Raw genomic sequence first — 24,019 nt, 5'->3', positions numbered from 1 at the left:
GTCTGCACCGACTAGTTTCAGGGTTTACCGGCTAGTTTCAGTCGGGAGTCCTTAAGGTTGAGTGATTACTGATTATTGGGCTGGTTCCGCAATGGTATACTTACATGGTAGTTTAGCGGGAGCGTGGTCAGGGAGAGGTCCGCCGATCGGTATCTGCAGGGGAGTGATGTCAAATGCAGTCATGTCATCCTCGCCGCCACCTTCGTCGTCGTAATTAATGATGTTCTCGCGGACGTCGTCGTCCGGCCCTGGGTATTTGATATGCGCCTCACGACGACGGTTGTACACCACGAACACTAACACCAGTACTGCGCGGAAATATAGGCATAATTAGACCAGCCTCTTTAGCATTATACTCTTTAGCATATGTATAACCGAACAGTAAAAAATAATATCATTACATTGAACCGCTTAAATTATTTACATTATTATACAAAAGTGGCAAAAATTATTGTACATAAACAGAACTAATTTGTTGTTATCAATAACATTTATATTATTAACCGAAATGATTTAAAAAATAAAGCTACTCATTGTAAAAAAAATCTTTTGATAATGTAACAAGCTTTTATTGTATAATATTGAAATTGTACAAATTTGTATTTTTTCTGTAAAAATGTCTTTATTATGTCAAGGTTGTATTGTAGTTTTTAAGTAAGTACTGTATCATTTTCGCGCAAGGTTTACGGTTTCAGCGACAGACGAAGTTATCCGGCTGAGCCGTTGCTTCCATTTGCAATGCAAATGAGACTATATACTTTGTCTGTTTCTATTTACGACAGTAAAGATGTAAGGAAAATTCTTTTACGTTTTGCTTTCGGATAAAATGTAATGGAATGTATTGAAGAATTGTCTTGTTTTACAAAAATATATGTATTGTATTTGTATAAATAGAAGGTATTAAAATTTTTAGATTATAATAAGGTGTATATTTTGGATAACATTTTAGTCGAGCCTGAAAATAATATTTTCAATTTCAATATATTTTTAGCGAAAGTAAAAAAATAAAAGTGTAGATTGCTAAAACTTAAATACTAAAAAGTTGATGTCATTGAATTTTTTAATTAGTTCTTGAATATTTAGAACACTAACTCTAAATATATCTTTAATTAGAACGATATAAGAACCTCTTTTGAATCTAAATTTTAAAATAAAAAACGAAGGTATTAGCTATAATATTTCTTAGACATAAAACTTGTGCGTAAGTGGTGGCATGTTAAAGTAATGATAATCAATAAAATTATATTTATCATATTTTAAACCAGATTAAAATTTAAAAAAAAAATCTAATCGTTTTTAACGTAAATTAGGAACTAATGATGTAAGTTCACAAGTAACATGTCATGCAAATGATAAATGTGAAGGTGCTCACCTAAAAGCAAAAACAAACAGACAATGATAGCTATTATGAAATCTCTGGAGGGGGTGATGATCCCGGAGGCGAGCAAGACAAGCTCGCAGTCATGTCCAGCGTAGCCGAGCGCACACACGCAGTCGTAGCGGCGCGCTGGCTCACGGTCCACGCACGTGCCCCCATTCAGGCACGGCCGGCCCAGGCACTCATTCACGTTGACGCACGTGCCCCCGGCACGAGTTGACCCTCCCGGACACCTACACACCGCATACTGTACCTCCCGCTCTCCCCTCCCCCGACATCCGCGCACTGAGCCCCTAAGCATGCACTACAATATACCACTAATGCACATATATCTATATATGAGATGATGATGAGAGTGCGATCGTGAGTAGGTGAAAGGTAGCCTAGTTGGTAGGATCACGCTCGAAGCGCGACTACGCTATGCTCACTCATTATGATAAGGAGGCAGACGAGGATGGCGGCCAAGGCGCCCATGCTCAGCTTGAGCGTGCGCCCCTCCTGCACGAGCTCGCAGTTCTCGCCCCAGAAACCCTCTGGACAGTGGCAGCGGTAGCCAGGTTCGCGGTTGACGCACGAGCCGCCATTGCGGCACGGGAAGTAGAGGCACTCGTTCTTGTCTACGCAACCCTTGCCGTCCGGCGACAATACCAAACCCTCACCGCAACTGGACACCATCGCAATATATTAACATATACACATTATAAGCAAGTCATATTTTATGTTGCAAGTCAAAATATAAAGCTTATAGTTAGTAGTTATAGTCGTATAAAGCTTATAAAGTACACTATATAGGTATATAGTAATCAATAAATGGTTAGTAATATAACATAATATGCCCAAATTTAAAATATAATAGTTAATAAAAAAGAAACTCAGTGCGCGATCAATAAATAGACAATTTTTTTCACACATTATGTTGATTAAGACTAAAATTTTAGACAGGTGCTTTTCAAAATGTAAACATCATCAAACAAATAACAAAAACATGTAGTAAAATTGAGTATTTCTTTTGGAATTACTATCAAACAAAGATTAACGTTTTAAAAATATTTTCTTTTAATCAAAAATATTAACCTACCTTACTTTTAATTATTTAAATATGTGTTGAAAATAAACTCACGTGCATTCATATTCGTTCCAAAGATCGACGCATACGAAGGGCTCGGTGCAGTGAACATTGATGCAAGGACTATTTGATGGACAGTTACGGTCAAGATTTCTAGCCATAGTGGCTTGACCCCATTGTGTGCCGTTCATGGCGGGCGGTAATGGCAAATGTTTGCCTTCCAGCCTAATATCATCGAGACAACCTTTCTGGAAATCGGCATATACTTCAAAAGTTCGAACGCCAGTATATTCAGCTTTGCCACCAGCGTAGACTCCCTCTTGCTTATCAACTAACAACCACTGATGACCTTCAAACCTAAATGACTCGTTGTACCTCCTCCCTTCGCCACCATCTATTTCAAGGGTAGCGGCGCTGCCATATCTACTCACACGGGCTATATGCCATTGTCCATCATCAACAGCTACTGAGTTAAGCCATACGTCGCGTTCTTCTGTTCGTAATGAGTTAAGATTGTAACGAAAATGTAATCGAGCATCTTTTACCTCAAGAATACCATATTCTCTATTATGCTGGTCGCTTACTCTGAAGAGCTCTCCATGCGGCTCTCGTGTTCTAAAGCGTAGCTGTATTTGTGTACTAAATCTGTCCGGTTCGAAGCTCAGTGCAAACTTCACATAACTTTGTGGACGAAAACTAGTCGGGGTGGTGGGCAAGTTACAAGCAGGACCAGTCCAACCTGGTTGGCATTGACAACGAGCTTCAGAAAAACTACCCACGCAAGTGCCATGTTCCCAACATCTGGATGTTGTATCTGCCTGATTACAGATCTCTTCTGTTTGTGGGCAACCAGCTACAGAATTTCTTGACAATCCAGGATGAGCTAGATCATATAGTTTACTGTTATGAATTAAATTACGTATGCATCCATCAAAACCTTTTCCTATTGGCATAAATTGCCAATGGTAGTGGGTAGGGTCGAAATGGTCGATATACAAGCCGCCAATCTGCAGTGGTGCATTCACATTTAGGTACTCGTTGAACGGTGGGATGGTTCCCGAGGCTTGACAAGATGAATCATCGAATTCAGGAGGTGTTCCGTCTTCCATTTCCTGTATATCAGCTGATTTGCAGAAATCTACTACCATTCTTACGTTTTCAGTATCCCAAAAAATGTCAATTCGATGCCATTCACCGTCGTCCAAAGATTTTTTAGTTTTCACTCTTAGTTCTAAAGTGCCAGATCCAAAATCGATAAGTAGTCGTGGATTACCTCTATCTAGTTCTACAGATATAAAATCAGATACCATTATTTCTTCAGGCTCAGGTGGTACTATGGGTCCATTGTAAAGTAATACTCCCTCCGATTTTCTTGTTATGAACTCGAAACTTAGATGAGAGTTATCACACATTTCCAAAGCGGGGTACCACGCCCAGCCCGTACCTCTAAAGCTTCTCGATGTTTGTTGACATCTTGGACCTGTATATCCGGGTGGGCATGAGCATGACAAACCGTATTTTCCTTCTATACATCGACCTCCATTATAACACGGTGAATTACGACAAGTTTCAGCTTGAGTGAAGTTTCTGGCTCCACAAGTACATTCAGCGATCACATCGACTCGAACACCAACAAGAGCAGTTTTATTTGCATTTACCATATAGGGTAGATTACTAATATCAAGTACATTTGTACATGATCCTTCACACATTTGATTCTCATAAATACATTCATCAATACCGACCATAGTTATATTGATTCCTACAGATTTTTCAATGTCTTCTCGATGCATGAGTACAATACCATTTAGTCGAATTGGTTTATAGAAATGAGCCCCATGCGCTGAAAATCGTATATCAGTTACAGGTGGGTGTTTCTTCCTCAGTTGAACACTGAATATATCGATATTTTCCCTTTCAGTGTTAAGCAGGTCGGCTAATTTATCTTTAAAAATATCTAGTTTACTTCTAGATACACTAAGTGTTTTGTAATTCCATACACGGACAAAATCTTCATCAGAAATACCAGATATCCGTATGGAACCTGAATTTATAATTGCTTCGTGTGTTATTTCTTTGACGTACACCGTGACATTAGCTGGGACATCCGTCTGAGTGTGTTTTCTATCATAAACTTTAAATTTCAAATGATATCTACCTTCCCTTGTCTTGTGTTTCATTTGAATCATCCCTGTTTCCTCATTTAAAGTAAAGTTAGGATGTTCTGAACTTTCCCAATAGAATTTTTTGTCCGGCAAATCCCAATCATCTAGATCATACACATATACTCGTCCAATTTCAGTGTCTGGTGCTTGGCCTTGGTAATTATACACAAGAATTTCCTTAGAACCAGGTTGCATTTTATTGTCATTAACATCTCCTATAACCACAGTTAGTGTACTTGTCCCAGTCATGGCTGGATTACCGTGGTCTTTGATAATAATTGGAATAAGATATTCTTTTTGCTGTTCTCTATCAAATGATCTCAAAGAGGACACAATAGCCATTCCGTCTCCGTTGGCACCTTTTTGATCTTGCTCTACTTTAAATGATGCTCTTATAATATCATCTGCACCAGGATCCAGCCGGAACTGGAATGGAGGTCCATTGCTTTTAGATCTATCATCATCATCAGTCGCTAAGATTTCTGCCACTTTTTTCGGTGTTATGTGTTCCGTCAATACTGGTCTGTAATCCTTTAAGAAGGTGGGTGCATTATCATTTATATCTTGAACTATTACAGTTAACGTTGCGGTCGCAGTTCTTGGTGGGACACCGTCATCGATAGCTAATATTTTGACTTGATGCCTTGGTGTGTCTTCTCTATCTAATGCTCTTTGTATGCTAACAGTGCCTTCTTGATTAATTGAGAACTGTCGCTTTCTATCCGAAGATCTATCGATGGCATAAGAAACCTTACTTTTTCCACCTTGGTCGGGGTCAGTCGCCTTAAATGTTTCAAGACTTTTGCCAACTTCTGCATTTTCATATACAGATACTTCTATGTTAGCCCGTTCAAATTGCGGTTTATTGTCATTAATATCTCTTAATTTTACCACAACCCACGAATAAGCTACATGATATTTGTCGTTGTCATTATCTTCTCCTTTATCATTCACTTGAATTCTAAATCTAAAACCGTTACTTTGTAACTGGTCCTCATAATCTAATGGTTGAACTATTTTTAACGAACCAGTACCGTCATTATTTCTAACCATTGTAAATTTATCAGCTCCATAACCACTGTTTTCAATAACTTTATACTGAAATTTATTTGTTTCATCCTCGTCATGAACTGTTACAGTGAGAATAGGCATTTCTGGTAAATTAGTACCATCAGTTTCATCAACTTCAGTAAACCATTCATCTTTAGTAAATTGTGGAGGCATGTCATTAATATCTTTAACACGAATTGATGCCGTACCGGTCCCTTTAAGCCCCCCGCCATCCGATGCGACTATTTGTATGGAATAATCAGGAGTTCGTTCACGATCTAAACAACATACTGCTGTTTTTATAACACCGGTTTCTGGCTCAATTTCAAATATGGGTGAACCGGTTTCTTCTTCGATGACATTCTTTTCAATAGAGTACCATAACTTTGCGTTGTTACTTTCGGCAGGGTCATCGTAATCTAATGCAGTCATTGTCATAACAACCATGCCCGCAGTGCCGTTTTCAGTAACATTTCCAAAGTAAACTCCTTGAGGGAAGATAGGTGCATTATCATTAATATCCTTAAGATTCACTTGAACATCCGCGTAGCCTACTAGGCCTTCCCCACCTTCGTCTTGAGCGAATACCGTAAACCTCCACTGTGGTCTTCCGTTTGGTTGATCACGATCCAGGGGCTAAAATAAAAATATAATTTAAATCGAAATACATGTCGGTAATCGTTAAAGATATTGAGATAAAAAACTACTAACCCGAAGAACAAATATTTCGCCAGTTGTGCGATTTATATCAAATTTGCTATTTGCAGGATTATCTGCATCAATTCCCTGTCCAGTTAAAAAGTATACGATGTTTTGCTGCCGATCTTTATCGCCGTCCGTCGCAGTAACCTGAGATGAAAATATTAAACACACACTTAAATTCATATAAAATATCAATGATTATAATTACATTACAAATAGTATATCGCTGTAAAAATATAGAAATATGAATTATGTTTACTTCGTGGAATGAATAAATTTAGTAACACTAGTATACTTGGTTTTTGGTTTGAATCATTAAATTATTTATCTTACCTAATACCTAAGCTTAGTTTAATTAGTACAAGTTTTTTTTTTAGACTTTGAGTGCTTTGTATAAAAACAACTTTGTTGGAAATTATTTAAATTCTGCTACGTACAAAATATAAAAATATTTTTTACGAATCACTAGTTTCCGTGTGTGAAGTTGAGATAAGTTACTAAGCAAATAACTTTTCAGATTGTTTGTTACTGGGTTTCGCGTGATTTTTTCTCTCATTGAAAATTCAAATTCTGTGTAAACAATTTGATAATTTGCAAAAAATAAAGTAATTTAGGAATAACTTTAGGAAAGATTTTATAAAATATATGGGGATTCTAATTACGTTGGGTCGGTTTTAAGTCAAAAAAATGAAGAGGGTCGACGTTAGCATAATTACTCGGATCATTTGCAAATCTCGCTCCAATTATTAAAAAATGCTTGTCACTACAAGCGATTGGAGACGCAGGTTTAATTGTCTTTACGTAGCTGTTATGATATTGAATTTGTACAAATTACAGAAAAATCGTAACTCTATTGTTTAAAAGTTTCTTGTCTTTGATATTCTAGGATAATTTGTCAAAGGATCATCAATTTAATTAGTTATGAAAAACAAATGAAAATTAATTTTACTTGATTGTTATTTATATTACACTTAATTGTTAAACCTTGAAAACGTTATCGAAGTTAAGAAATGTTTCCTTAATCTTTAATCTCACCCGAATGATTTATTATTTTCTCGTTAATTATGACTAAAGTAAGTGAATACACTCAAAAACCAAGTTTTCCACGACGTTTTCCTACGGAATTAGATATAAAGCGCTTTCGTAAAGCACCTACTTATCTCAAACACGAATTAAGATAAAAAAGGTATGAAAGGTAAGCTGCTACATCGCACATGCATTAATAAAAAATACACGTCCCACACTTTTCTCCTGAACTATATTTATAGCACAAAAAACATGCATCCAACAACTACTTAACATTTAAAGTAAAGAAAACAAAAAATTTAAAATAAAAAAGAGTTTAGTTATTGAATCTTCATACTTACCTCTTTAACTAACTGTTTTAATGATTAATAAGCTAAAAGTTGCTAAAAACGTATACACGAAAGGGCAATAAGTTTTATAGTCAATAACTTAAAACGTCAGTATATTTAATTAAAAATTTATAATCATTTATTTTCGATATGACATGATTCCTCGACATGTTTAAAAAGATAAAAAATGATAATCAAAATAAACAAAAAAAAATAAATTAATTAAATTTGATGACGCATTGGCATTGGAGAGCCAGCAATTGCGATTTGCTTTCAATAATGTTTAAATGCCATTGCCATTGATACACTGGTTATAATAAAAAAATAAAAGAAACAAAAAAAAAACCTGCAAAAGATGTCGAGGAAATGGTCCCGTCTCTTCTAAAGCTTGTGTGACGTAAGCGCTGCGAGAGAACTTTGGCGGCATATCGTTGATGTCTAGCACACGAACGACGACGCGCGTTGAGTTCTCGTTCCGGCCGTCGGAGGCGACCAATGTCAGCTCGTACTGCGCACACGCACACACCATGCCACATGCATTATATTTAATCCCAACTAACAAGAGTACAGGGACTTTATGCCTTAGCCTAAAGGTATTACCTTACTTCATTCAGAGCTATGTAAACACACCGATCTCGAACTTAAAGATCAAGTATATTTAATTATATACTTTTGTGTGCCAACTCTAACGTGTAAACAGTTGAAGAAACTCCTTGGGCTAGAGATGTTGAATAGAATTTTTTTTTTATCTTTACTTTTTTAATGTAATATCACTAAAACTATCTTAGTTCGATTAGTTTTACGGATAAAAATGAATGAAATAAAAAACAGAATTCATTTTAGTACATTATTCAATATTTATCGTTACATTCAGACACGTGTAATTTATTTAGTTAAATATGCAATATGTCAATTTTAAACCGAAATTAATTTTGACATATAAGTTAAAGTTTCTTCCTCGAAATTATCATAACATACAAATAAAGCCTGTAATTAAATATAATATTTCATATCGTTATGATTCGTATTATAAACAACGCAACGTCCTGATATGATGATTTCTAAAAAATTATAAACATCGTTCTCATTACGAAAATCATACATTATGGTGGTATGAACTCTTTGCTTTATTTTATTTTGAATCAAAATCAGAGAAACGAGCTTTTCATTTCAGATATTTAGTAGCAAAATAATACATCGTAATCATAATACAAATACACTCGTATTTCATTGTATCATTTCCAATTGATACAAGTTTCATTAATAGTTTTTTTTTTTCATCATAAAATTTATATAAATATAATATATGCAAATAGGCCCTCGGTCTTCAAACTATTTTGATTATTTTGTAATTGGAACATTAATTTTACAAATAAATGAACAAATACGCATGGTATACATTTTCTTATTATTAAATTGTCTTATTTTCGCATAAAGGAACGGAGATTAAATGTAAACTGTAAACTTAAATAAAAAATAATGCGGTAGTTAGTCTGATGTCTGTTTTTAATAAAATATATTACCTGCTAAGCTTTTAAGCGATTAATTTTGGAATGTAAAATTTTGTCTTCGACTACCAATGATTTAATTAAAAATGGAAAAAATTTATGACTTTTGATTTCGGAAAAAGTTATGTTTAATTAATTATACTGAAAATATGATTATGATCTTCTTCTTCAATGAATTTAAAAAAATCAATAAGTTACTAAAATTACTATATTTTAAAAGCATTTGTAAAGGCAATGTTCTCGATTTTATATTGTAGTAAGATGTTTTTCTTTCCATCATTTCTATTTTTTTTAATATAAAAACAACGATTATTAAAGAAGCCGCTGTAAGAATGACAAGAAGTTTTCATTAAAATAAAAATAAAATGAAACATCAAGTTAGATTGTAAATAAGAGATCTTTTAAAAAAAATCTGCGATCCCAAGCTCGTAGTAAATAAATGTTGAAATCACGGGGGCTATTGTTTAAAGAGCTTTGTCATAAGCGGGCGGGGTATTACACGCCTCAATGAATTTCAGTAGACTCTACTTAAAAACTGCGCTTTGAGTAAGTGCGCGGCGACCGTTTTTGAAATTCATCAACTTTCACCGTTCTTGTTTCAAGAGGATATTTAAAAAGGTCTTATTTAATATCATAAAAAGTAAGATTATCACTTTTATCACGATGATACTTGAATTTTAATTATTCACGCGGTTTTTTTCAACTAACTACCGCACTCAGAATCTTAATAGCACTTAAGGGGTTGTAGATTTACCGTACTAAATGTACACTATGTGGCCATTAGTATCCAATTAATATACCTGTATGTAGCAGTTAGTGTTCAATAATAAATTCAACGGCAACTTTAATAGTTTTTTAATTAACCTGTGAATAACAATGAAAATCCAAAAAAAAATCAAAACCACAAAAATCTAAAATAATTTTTACCAGTAATAATTAGCAACTAGCAACAAACTGAATGCGGATAAAACAAAACTAACGATAGATGCCAAACAAATGGGACTGTAACAAAAAACTACGTATCCACAAAGAAGAGCATGCCATGCGGACACGATGGAAAAACAAAAAAAAAAACGCTAACCCAAATAAACACTCATGCGATACTTTAGCATAAAGGTAACTGAGAACTTCTAATAAGGAATCAATTTTTCCAACTAAGCGGACCTGTAGGACACGTTTTGGAAGATTTCGGTCGACTTCTTCGGTGATCTGCGTGCGGTAGGTTGGCCTTTCGAATACTGGAGGATTGTCGTTGACATCTTTCACATGGATCACCACCGTAGTATAATTCTCTTTCAGATTGTCCGAAGCAGCCAGTTTCAACTCGTACTGTAGCCCAAATACGATTAGTAAAAAGAACAAATGAAACAATAACAAAAAATTCGTGTTGAAATATAAAATAGTACCAACAAATATCTTTTAAAAAATAATGAAATGAAAGCATTTTCTCTTAGCAATGATAAAAAAGTTGAATTAAAGTGGAATTGACTATAAATTAGCTTTCTCGAGTTTCCAAAAGTTATCCTTTTCAGAAGTTTGTTTTCGTTACGAACAGGTAACATAAAAAAGGGTTAATGATGAGTCTCTTAAGTCTCGAATTGCTTTTATATTTTATTCAATCAAAGTGTAATTGAAAATTGTTTGTAAAGTCTGAAAGTATGTACATTTCACCTTAGAATTCTGTTATATATTTATCAATATCAATTTGCTGATTTCTCGACGAAATGCTTGTACATATTTAAATATTTAAAGCTGTGTATTATGAAAGTTTGGTATGTACATTTGCATATGCAATTTAAAATAGCCTCTTCAGTGGCTGAATTCCAAATGCTGCGTCAACTGGGTTACAGCAGTTACAATTTAACTCGTGCTGCGCTATTAACTGGCCTTTAGAAGCCTCCGCACTTTCGGCAGGCCACTGTAGCTCCCTTACTTAGCTGTGTAAAATGCTCCATTTGTTTAAAGTGCCGACACCGCAATTAGCATAATGCCCATAGAAACAACTGAAGGCGAAAAACATCTAAAGTATCGTGGAGTAATCTTTTGCTATCTTAATATTAGTATTGAAATTCAGAAGCTCAATGGTCTAAAAAGGAATATATTAAACATAGGAGGATCACAATTACTATCAATTAACAACGAAAATACTTCGTTCATCATTTATAGGACTTTTTTTAACTAAGTCAATTTATTGATATTGGTTCTGATTTTTTGTCATAGTAAAATCTTTGAGTATTGTGAATAATTAAGAAGAGTGAAATTATCGTTAGACAAACAGAGCAATGATAAATTACCAATTAAGAAAACGAAATACAATTGAACATCGCCAAGGAAGCTTTCTTATTATTAACGAGTTTATTCCATTAGTGATTCGCGGCAACTCGGCAGCACGGCGACCCGGCCGTAGCGAGCACGCTCGCCTGTTTAAATGGATATTAAAGATTAAATAATTTATCTCGCTTAAACTTCGATGAAACTTTCTCTACGAAACTAAGAACGAAGCGTCTTATGATAGCTCTGTAGTGTCTGAGATACGACGCTTGCTTTAAGCGCGAAGCGGGGCCAAAGAAATTGAAACACTTTGTTCCTTTAAATAATGGTTAAACGAGTAATTAATCCTTTAATACGCGAACACCTTAGTTTTAATTAAAACATTATACAACATAAATAAAATCCTCACGGTCCCTAATTACAACAACGAAACAATTTATGTTTGGTTATATTAAATGTTTATATATTATTACGTAACTACTATCATGTCAAATAAATCCAAATTTCTAAAATATTTAAAAATACCACCAAAAAGTTATAAAACATTACGGACACCAAGTTACGGGAAACAAGCACAACTTATATGGATTAATATTTCTTTGTATTACTTGCTTTTTAAGTGCTACAAATGCTACTCGCAACCCAGCCAACAATTGGTCATTTACCATTGAAGAGTATACTTAAACTTATATTCGGCGGACAACAGGATGTGTGAAAAATTGATAATTGTTGTTGTGACACGGTAAATGTTTACATTATAGGCGGATTTCTCTTTTATTCGCCATGTCAGAAGTTTGATATCTTACACCATAGTAAAGCTTCTCAAATCATCGGAATACTCAATATCGAATGTATATGGTATGAAAAAAATAAAGATCTAACACTCGTTAACGCAAATATGTTACCGCCACTTCGAATGTTCAGATCGACCCCATCTATTGGAGTTAAGTGAGTCAAAAATATGGAGGTGGTCATAGAGAAGATTCTATTTATTTTTAAGATATTCCCAAGTAGGGTTGGTGACAGGCAGGTGACTGGCCTTAAAAAATTAAGGCAAAACTTTAAACCTTGTGCGTCGACTCCACGTGAGTGGAATAAGGCCAGGAAGACGATGATATGTTAAATTATTATCAATTTATTACTAGTAAAAGTTATTGAATGATTTTAAATTATAGAAAAATTAGAGAAAGTATTATTATTTTTAACGCTTGCGCTCGTCATTTGTTAACGATTGGTCTACATCTCTAGTATTTCGTTCCAATACTATTATATAGAGAAACATGAAATATTATATAGTTTTTATTTAATTATTGCAACTGGCATGTATTCGCACACGCGAGAATTCACAGTATTGAAGGCAAAAGTTTAATTCAAAGAAGTAAAACTCCTTTTAATTAGACCTTTACAAATCAAACGACATTACCTTGACATAGGTTTTTGTACTAAAATAAACTTTAAAACTGTTGGTAAGATTTATTTCAGCGACATTTTAAAACAAAGATATTATATTAATTAAAATGGAGTACTTAAATATGTGAGTTATATAAAGTTTCTCCACACATGAATTTTAAGACTCTACTTGAAATATATAACGAATAAAATGCATCAAAGAAAATTGTATAAATGTTTAGCTGAATGCTTAATAAAACAATAAAATAAGGCTTTTCCTGGTATGGTTTCTAAGGCTTTATTGATAATGATGGTAATACAGTCTATGCCCCTGCATATGTTGTAACTTATATACGTTTTTATTTCACCTCACATATACTTTTCTTCAAGAGTATTTGCAAAAGGTTACGTAAAAGAAACAAAGTAACTCTTGTATTTTTTTTACAAAAATTGTTAACTAAAAAGGGAGACTAACTACAGATAAATAATAGTACGATAACTTACCCGTTTCCTAGTTTCATAGTCCAGCGCGCCGGCCACGTAGATGGCGCCTGTCATGTTTTTGACAGCAAACGCGCCCCCTATGTTCCCGCTCGTGATCTCGTATCGAATACGCGACGCTGCAATGAAAAAAAAAACAATTATAAAAACCTCGAGCACAAGGCAACTTCGTTGTTACATTTAATTTTAAAGTGAAAATTTTCGCAACGTGTCCCTAAAGTCCAATTGGCACACTCGTTTTCATTTGTGTGTTTTCAGTGTTTCACAAAACCCCCATTACAGGTCCGTACGACTCGAGTTTAGAACGTGATCGTGGGGGTTTATCGTTACTTTGTGGTCGGAATAAAGATAAAACGTAAAAGGATAAAAAATTGATACTTTAGACTACAATTTATAACTTTTGAAACTTTTTAAAGAGCCATGAAAATGAAAATTCCTAGAAATATTAAATTGTTAAAATCCTCCTGTTGTAAATTTATTATTTTCTTCTTATATCCCAAAACTTTAAAATATCGGAAGCCAAGAGATAGAAGCAAAAAGCCCACAGTAGACCGAAGTGGAGACGAGAAATTTACTTGACTAGGCCACGGCCCACCTGCAGCTGTAGTGTCTCACATTTTGTTTAACATTACAGTACATTTCTATACTATAACAATAAATATTTTATGTAATGGATAAAAATAATAATAGTGGAATAAAAATGCGTGAATTATAAACCTGAGACTAACAATCAGAACTAAAAAAACTACTCAACCAATTGGCCATCTCTATATAAATATAGTGTCCACGTATCTATTTAAATGCTGTAGAAAAAGGAGGAGGCTTTTCAGAGCGAGTGCAAAATGTCTTCGTTTCTGCACGTGCAAGCAGTTTGGCACGTGATCCGAATCAAAATAATACATGTAGGGGTGCAGCACACTTTAAATATAGTCTGCAAATTGCACTTTATAGACAAAGCTTCGTATGATATTAACTTGTAACAATATGTTAAACATGGTTGTTTATTAATAATTAAAAATGTATTTTATTATAATTATTATCATTCGTCACAACTATAATAGTATTTTATTTTAACGATTTTTTCTTTACGATTTATAAGGTTATCTGTGTCATTATCAAACATCAACAAAAATTTATTGAAAACATTACACTTATGTAGGAAGAGATATTGATTTTGTAAAAGCTTTCAGCGATTCTAAAAATCAAGTAACTGGGCTTCTAATGCTAAATAAAAACAACAGTTCATGTACCGATCAGACCTCTTGAAAGCTCCGAGCGAATTCGCTGAAATATCGCAAATACAGATAGCCACTTAGCTGCATTTATAATGGGAATGCGGATAACCTATTTGTATGTATGCGAGCACGACCATTCCAAATACTTCTGGAATATTAAACAGCGATTGCTTTTCAATTGATATCCAACTTTTAATCTTGAAATACGAGCCGGAAATTTAAAGTCAGTAAAGTAGACATACAGAAATACATTTCACATTTAACTAGACACTAGTGTGTATTTGCCAAGTGTATAAACCACCATTCACCGTGTACCATTTACCATTTTAGGAAGCATAATAATATTTTTCCTAATATGTCAGCGCAGAATGTCAGTTAAATGTGGCATTACTGGCAGAAGTAAAACTGGAAATATGTTTTTATAACTACTTCTTTTACTAAATTCGGCTAGAATTATAAGCTGATATTTACTTTAAATTAATTCAAAGATACTCAAAGCTTAGTACTGCAACTAAATTACAGAACGAATGTTTGAACTTTCATGTGTAATGAGTTAGAGAATGCGGTCAAAGGAAACGCATTTTAATCGTTTATCTTTCTTAAATAATAATTGGGATTCCATTATAAGTAACGGTTAGGGTTTGTAGATAAGATGTTGGAAAGCTGGAGACATCGCATCGATCTTTTAAACTTTCTGATCTTTTTAATGTTTTAATTTCTTTGAACGGATTAAATGTCCTATTATTCCATAATTTAAATCAAGATTCAAATAATCTTGATGGATTTAATAACGAAACTAAATAATATTATTATTAATTAATAGAAGGATATTTAAAGAACTCACTTACCTATATATTATTAACATTAATAAGGAAAAATAAAATTAATCGATATGTATTAAGGTGAAAATTCACAAAGCAACAATGCGTAACCTCTAATGCAGAGTAATAAATAATATTACATATTAGGTAAGAGTAGGAGTTAGTAAGAGTAGCTAGGCAGCTGTCGCAGTATACATTTAGACCGCTGATTTTGAGTACGTTGGTTATAAAGGTATTAAGTATATGCAGACTAATTGGCCTATAAAGAACGGGCCTTTTTACTTAGCGACATGATTTTCTTTCACTAAATACAGTCACAGTGGCTTTAAGTGAATGCCTGCCTAGGAATATCTTTGTTATGTATGGAGACATTTTGTTTTGGAAATCTGAATTAATTCATAGAATATTGAGTACTGCACAGAAATTTTAAATGATACTAGTTCAAAGATTACATTACATATCTCTAATATCTTAGATCTTAGATGTATATACATAGATTGTAGGCCTAGACTTAGGTAAACATATATAAATTGGATTGGTAATAGCACATATTCGTATATCTCATGTTTTTGTTTCTGTGTACTCGTTGTATCATAAATGGAAATATATATATATATATATATATATATATATATATATATAATTCACCTATTTATAATACCATATATATATATATATAGATATATGGTATTATAAATAGGTGAATAATAATATCTTCCTAGTCTAGCCGTATTTTTGATTCATAATTTTAGTTAATATTCAAGTTATTTCTTAAATCACACTAACGTCGGGCGATAATATTATAAATGCGAAAGTTTTGATGGATGGATAGATGTATCTTCAGAACGGTTGCATGGATCTTGCTGAAATTTTACATATATGTATATGTATAATATAGTCTGGAAGGACATATAAGTTACTTATTAAATTTTTTTATAATTCCGCGCGGACGGAATCGCGGGACGACATCTAGTAAAATTATATATTTCTATAATAGGGTTTATTAATAGAAGATGTACAAAACATGGGCAATTACTTAGTATTCAATTTAAGTAAATTTTGATCGTCCAAAAGGGAACTTCTCAATACACAAGAATTTATTAGAATAACTTCTTGGAATATTATGGGTCCTGTTTTGTAAAGTAATTATAGCACAAGATTTTGTACAGAATTTGGAGAAAAGTAGAAAGAATAGAAATTGAGGGCAAGCGGAGTTCAGTGACCCGCATCATGATGAAGTATGGTCTAATTCCATAACAAAGGTGGTCGCTCTCTGGAAAGAGAAAAATGTGCATAAATTTTCTTTACTTACTGCACTTTTAAAATTACAATTCTTATAAATCTAGATAAACATTAAATTGACTTTTGTGATTTGTATTTAATTTAAGCCAAATGATACCTTTAATAACAATATTTTATCTTTTATATTAGGATTCAAGAACACTCAACTACCAACATTGTAACAAAATCAAACACACCAAAAAGGTACAAAGAAATGAATGTTTCTTGCATTGACGTAAATGTGATTTTTATATTTGTTCCATATTATTTACCAGTTATAATTTTGGTAAAAAAAATTAGAATCAAAAATAAAATCGTTACAATAGAAATGAATAAATATTGTTTTTAAACCGTATTATATGACTACATTATTAAAACTATTTGAAATACAACATGTGAGTCACGCAGCTGTTTGCAGAAGTATCTACGCTGTGCTCTATAGAGACTTTTTTGCAACGCTCCCCACTGCACTGGTCGCAATAAAGAATTGTCGTCCTTTACAACGTCTGTGTTTTTGTATTATTTATCTTATTCATTTAGTTAAAAATTGGTTTAACCGACTATGTTTTCATAAAATAACCTAACATTAGCTTCAAATATTTTTTTGATTTTTAAAGATTTCTTTTGAAATCTCTTTCTTTTAAAAAATATAGATAAGTTTTAAGCTTATAAATATACAAAATAAATCAATAAAGAGTATATTATATACAAAACCATACACAGCTCATATATTTGTTCTGAATTTTTTAAATTTAAAAGTCGACTTCGAGCTTGCGAGCATACAAAAAATGAAAAACGGCATGTACATTTTTCATTTGTGCTTACACAAACGATTAGTTTTCTGTCCCAGTTATTTCAAATAGGAGTTGCAGTTGAATTGTTTTAGACGTGTCTGTTATGCACTCGTTTCACGTGAAAGCGACGTAAAGTCAGTGAAAGAAGGCTGGCATTGAGTGGGTGCACTCCGTAAATCGGAACAAACTAAATGACCTGGCTAATGGTTGACGACAGGCCTCCATTGTTGTCGAGCCCTGCCAATCGTTTGCTGTCGCTGTAAAACCCGACTTTATGTTTGTTGTGTGGAGTTTACAGCCTCTGCTTTCGGACTTTATGTCTAAATAAAAACGAAAGTTATAAAATACGCAATTAGGTTTGAAAGTGAATGTCTCTAAAAATATTCAAAATTGCTTTACTATAATTTGTGTTACGATATCAATAACTTAAGCAAATATCAAAATCTTACATTTCATAAAGATAAAGAAACCGAGAGAAATCGGTCTCATATTTTAATTGCCCTTTGCGAGACAGGATAAATGGAAGTCATAAATTCCATTGTGGAGACGTCAAATATCCGATTTTTCTTTCATTGAACGAAGTATTCAATAATGCAAGAAACGGCGTCGGACCGCGCTGTAAATCACCGACTTACGTTCTTTTAGAACCGCCACTTTACTAGTCCTCCTTCAACCTCAGAATGTACGAGTATGTCCCCTCTTTAGTAATTCAATGAAAAAAAAAAAAGATTTATTCGATGTTACGCTATGTTCAAAACAGTATTTATAACGAAAAATCAAACGCGAATCGTGATCGAAATTAAAGTATCTAATATATTTTATATGAAGTAGTTAAAAACTTGATTATAGTATTAGTTAGTAAAAAAAAAAAGAAAATGCTCCTCCGTCAGTTGCTTAAAGTCAATATCGTCTTTTTTTCTATTCTCAGTCGCATACATTATTATAATACATATTTAAAAAAATCTAATTTTTCTTTTTCTTTTGCATCATTGCTTTCATGTACTACGTAGTCGCATCATTAGTGATATCAGGTATAAAAAACATTTTTAAACCAGAACAAATTACAATTAATATTATTATTTTGAAATGTAAATGCTAACTTTATTATATAATTAATAACTTCATTGTCATTGTTGATTTAGAGACACACAACGAGTCTATATTTAGGGAAGTAAATTCAGTGTGGTTTCCAGGGGTACAAAACCTTTCACTGGGGCCGTGAGTTATTGTATTTTGATGCTAAAAAGCTTACAACGGTAGCCCATAAACAAAACAATGTCTCTATAATAATATTTCTAGATTTAAATATTATTTTAATAGTTAGGGGAAATAATAACGAAAAACATTTATTGTATTATTTGCGAAATGTTAATTAAAAAGTTTAAGCGGCAATCAAAAAAGTTTTTAATTAAAACATTGATAAATATGTATATTTGCTATTCACTTTGTACGAAGTATCAAGTTTTCAATGTGTTAGAGTTTAAATATTAAATTTTATTTGAATATTTATAAGACGGTAAAATTTGATTGGCAAAGCACAGATTAAATAAAGTCATGTGTTATTGTGGTAATAAAGGTGCGTAGTAATACTACATTGTATATAATAGTTTTCATTTATAAGTTTTCGAGTCACAGTAAGCCAGGAAGGAACATAAGTTACATAAAAGTAGATAAACGGTATGATAAAAAAGTAAAACGTCGACATTTCCCCGGATATTTTCATGAACAAACTCAGAATCAGGGGAGTCATTTGGGGAGCAAATTGCAGACAGATGGGCGGACCGCCTTATGAGGTGAGCCTCGCTCAAAGTGAGCCCTCGGTCAAATGTCCAAAACGGCAGCCGTACGTTCATTACGCTTGCTATTTTATACGTACGTATATGCTGCTTATTGAGGTCTTCTCATTTTCGATTTGGATCGTACTAGCATTATCATCCAAGGAATGTGTTTTTTAATTTCCTTAGACTACGTGGCAAAGAAATCGAAACTTTTTATTAGTTGTTATTCATATGTATTATTTACTAATTGTAAATGTAAAATAAACTATGAAATTGTAATTTTACGATTTTTTTATTTTTCATTAAGAAACAAACGAAGCAATTGTTACATAAACCTACCGTTTTTTTTAATCTTTGAAAACCGCGAATGTAAGTTGCGTGTATTTTTTAATAAGGGCGACTTATCCTCAAAAACTCTTTTTAACAAGAGTCTTACACATAAAAGTAACAGTATGTGAGTCTGTACTCGCATTTCATTTGCCGGGAAATGAATGCGGAAAATGAGGAGCGGGGTCGGTTGTTTTTCAGTAGGAAAAAAACATCTCTCGTAAATATAAACGTCTATTATACAAAGAATACGCGCTGGGTATATTCAAAGCTTCTTATAAAATTTGTAACTATTTTTTCCTAAGTATTTGGATGATATCATTTCGAACGTCTCGTTACAAAATATCCTAATAATAAGGAATAATAACATTTGTATCGTTATGAAATTGATACAAGAATGTTTATATCAAAACACAGGAATTTTCCTATATGTTTCTTGATACTCCGAGGCCATATTTTTTGTGGTATATATTTATTATAACTTTCAAGCAGTTGAGTAATTAACTAAAAATAATATAAAATCGACTGCATGGTACGACGAATATGAGTCACAAATCGTAGATATTTTTACAGATATTTATAAAAATCTTAAGATAGATATTCAATCGATATCGTCTATAAATATAGGGAATTTCTTTAAAATTATTAGAACAACTTCCTGATACTTGTACAACAAAACACGTCTGTTCCGAGTTATAATAAATTACCATTTTCAAGGGGTTGCTTTAAAGCGATCAAATATTGTAGAGCAATTTATTTTCCGTTGAGAAAACTTTTAACTATAAAGAGAAAAGTAATTTTGAATAAAGGTGCACCTTTGTTAAAAATCTCCGTTGAATTTGCAAGAAATATCGACTTTAACTTTTTTCGCCTTCATAAAAATAATATTAAAGCGGCTGCAATTCATATTACCTACAAATTATCCTATGATGGTTATGCATTTTAATATATAAATTAATTTGCCGCACGCTACGCTTGATTAACGTATGGCCACTTGACATTATAAAAAGCGTGTATGTTTTTTTATATTATTTACGGTTTATATGACTTATAGCCCTAAGTAAAATAAAAAAAATATCAGGTTTAAAAAATAAAGGAACAAAGCTGATGCAATTTTATTATTTGTTGGAGAGTGGCCAACGGAGACGGCAAAACGCACAACACGTGTTCACAGTTCACTCTGGAATAAACCAGAACTGAATGTATACGTAACTTAGGTAATTATAGAAAGGAATAATACTTCATTTACATAAACAAATGTATACCTATTTCCACATAGTCAACAACACACAAATTCGGGCTTTTACTGAGATAAAGTAGAGCAAAAATGTAAGCGGATTCTTCGTTAAAATAAAGACGAGGAAATAAAATGTGCTCGCATAAAATATATGGAGATGGAAAGGACATGTTTCTTATTTGAAAAAGCAAATAAACTACCACGTGTAATAGAAATAATACACTTCCTCTTTTTGCAACGTTCCATTAAGTTTTACAGTTTCGTTTTTGTTTCTTTTCAAGTAACTTAGCAAATACAGATATAATGGGTAGTTATTTATACTACTTAATTATACTTGTTATAATGCGTACCGAGACAGAAATTAAAATAAGTAAGAAAATAATTACAAACTAAATTATCACGCACAGTCTGTTTTCATAGTAATTTACAGCACGTTACGTTTGATAATTACGGAATATCTCGTTGCTTACTTTTAATTACAACTGTTTATTTTGTTGTGTAAACTACAACAGTGCGTTTGTGTAATCAGTGTTGTAAACCAACAAAACCCCTGCGAAGTGTGGAACAAAACAGGCACCTGTTTCCCCCAAAAGGCATGTTAATGCTCCTTATCAACTAGTTAGTATCAACTGGTTACGTTCTGGCTCTGTGTATCGTTATAACCATAGTTTCAATTTTCATTGTTTAATAAAGATAAGAGTTTTATGTTATTAAATTATAATTTTATTTACAATATATTATACATTTTATAATATGGAAGTAATGTATTTAAGTATAAAGAATATTCTGTGTACATAAACGCTTATATTAAAAGTTGTTACTCGACGTTGAAATGAAAACATGTTGTCCCCGTGGGTACTGAGTTGTGATCATAAAACTTAATTTAAAAATGAAACGTAAGAATCTTTACGAAAAAGCTACAAGGTTATCTTAAACTGTGTGAATAAATCATATTAATATTTTAATGTTTAAGACAAAATAGGATTAAAAATCATTAAATCAATTAGCAAATTATACACAAGTTGCACAAAAGTAATAGAAAGATTTTGTCCTTTTAAACATTAACAGCATGCGCCTATGAGTTCATTTCATGTAGTTTTACTTTCATTTTACCGGGTCAGAAAAATTTGTTATACTACATACTCTGTTTCTGTATAATTTTTATATTAAAAACTCAACTGGAAATACATAAAGATAGCCGAAGTCAAAAAGATTTTTTTCATTCATTATAAAATGAGCTTCAAGTAATATGAAGTTATCAAAACTTTTGTTCTGGGTGAAATCTTGTTAAGAGCTGACAACAGGCTTAGCGAGTGTCTTGTAAACAAGGGTCGCGGTATCCCACGCTAGGCGTTCAGATGCCAGACACAGCATACATAATGCATGAGCCCAGATACCTTCAAGTCTCTTCGCTACAAACATTCTTTCCGCACCTTCAGTGATTACATTGAGCAAGGAAAGAAATACTATCGCATAAACGGAGGTACCCATTTCACACTTATCTAAGTTAACACAATGTTGCATATTACATTCATACAAAAAATGTGCGATTACACTGATTAGTTCTTTGTCTCTGTTATTTCAAAGGCAAAGGGTAACAATATTTGTCGACATAAGTCTCACTGCAGTCGAATTCAAAAGTTATATGTCATGATTTCCTTTTTAAAATTGAAAGCGAGCGTTAAATAGCACGATAAAATTTACATTTCCAAATATACGATAAACAATTACTTTTAGTTATTTTTGTGACATAAAAGTATTTTAAGTAAATAATTGTGTTTTTTTCATATAAGAGAAGGGGGCAAACGAGCGGCGGGAACACCAAATTGATCATCGACGCCCATGGACACGAGAAGAATTACAGATGCGTCATTATCAACACGTATAATATACATACGTTTTTACAATAACATGATTTTACATTTTTACACCTTTATCACAATATCGCAGTAGTACACTTCTACTAATTACAAAACATTATGTAGGGAATTCCATCAACAATGGTATCTTAATACATTATGGTGCTCATGGAAAACGTAAGTATATAAGATAAGATATAAATACATACGTATGTGCGTTACTGACATATTTATTATGCTATTCTGTTGTAGCCGCTGTTGTGATTGTTATTCCTAACCTTCTAAACTATACTAAGTGCCTTAATATCCACCGAAACTTGTAACATAATTCCAACCACCGAATTTCCTTAATATGTATAAGAAAGGGTCATTAATTTCCTTCTGTATAAACACCGTTATGACGTCACTATGCTTATGAATCCCTTTTACCCTTTATCGCTATCTTACCAGATATTCCGAGAATTTATTAGAACTGAAGAAAATGAGACATAATACGAAATAAATCATGTAAAAAAGGAAAATATTTATAAAGTAAAAAGTATTAAATCAGCTGTGATCGTGCTCGAGGGTCTATTTAAATTCGAGGGCGACGTGTGGAGTAAGGTTTTGGTGATTTATGAGCGCTTTGGGGCTGAACTGGAGCGAAAGTTTAAATATGACCGGTGTTGACAGAGCTCCGAATTCACAACTTGTCCGACACAGATTGTGCTGGTCTACATGCATACAGAACAAGTAGGTAGAGCAGTAGGCAGTGCAGTACAGCAACACCAGAGTGTTGAAACAAAACCGTGGTTTTAGCATGACAATTTGCTAGAAAGTATCGTATTAGTCGATAAGATCGACTTCCATAACATTTTGTACGAGATTTTTGCATATCAAGCGGAAAGTACGCAGACAAATCTAATACAAATGATGTTATGTTGGTACGAATACTTTATCGCAAATTTTCTTGTTGCGCCCACAGTTGACAAGAATCGTACTGTTTCGATGGTTCAAAACAATTCTGTCTCGGGGTTTGCCTTCAAACAATACCAACACTGCAGTGTCAATTGCTTTGCATCACTGCTCTAGTGTTATACTAACATTGTGGCCATTTCGGTTAGAGGATTAATGAGTCGTATGAATTTGATTTTGTAGATAGGTTGTAGGATAGATAAACCATTTATTTATTCTTTTTCATCATATTAACAGTAGAAAGAAAATTGCAGTTCAATCATGTATAGTTTTATATTAAAAAAAAACTTTTCAATAATAGTAGTGTTTATACATACAAAAGATTGTTGTAAAAAAATACAGTCGAAT

General features: G+C 33.0%; 1 protein-coding gene across 7 annotated transcripts in view; it reads right to left on the bottom strand.

Annotated features, from left to right (window-relative positions):
• The window catches only part of LOC106712157 (neural-cadherin), a 303,500-nt gene that overhangs the window by 5,626 nt on the left and 273,855 nt on the right, over window positions 1–24,019 (bottom strand). For 4 of the 7 annotated variants that reach the window (XM_045678237.1, XM_045678275.1, XM_045678356.1 and 1 more), the window contains 6 exons: window positions 13,389–13,504; window positions 10,389–10,553; window positions 6,371–6,508; window positions 2,499–6,295; window positions 1,373–1,611; window positions 105–308 (listed from right to left, as the gene is read on the bottom strand). In XM_045678237.1, coding sequence (XP_045534193.1) covers window positions 105–308; window positions 1,373–1,611; window positions 2,499–6,295; window positions 6,371–6,508; window positions 10,389–10,553; window positions 13,389–13,504 — 4,659 coding nt within the window. Of the gene's footprint in view, window positions 1–104; window positions 309–1,372; window positions 1,612–1,806; window positions 2,043–2,498; window positions 6,296–6,370; window positions 6,509–8,062; window positions 8,225–10,388; window positions 10,554–13,388; window positions 13,505–24,019 lie in introns of all 7 variants that reach the window. The other 3 variants (XM_045678300.1, XM_014504618.2, XM_045678335.1) reach the window with 2 other exon arrangements.

Source organism: Papilio machaon, chromosome 1 (assembly GCF_912999745.1).
Source record: "Papilio machaon chromosome 1, ilPapMach1.1, whole genome shotgun sequence".
Classification (NCBI taxonomy): domain Eukaryota; kingdom Metazoa; phylum Arthropoda; class Insecta; order Lepidoptera; family Papilionidae; genus Papilio; species Papilio machaon.
This window is presented reverse-complemented; position numbering and strand designations above follow the sequence as displayed.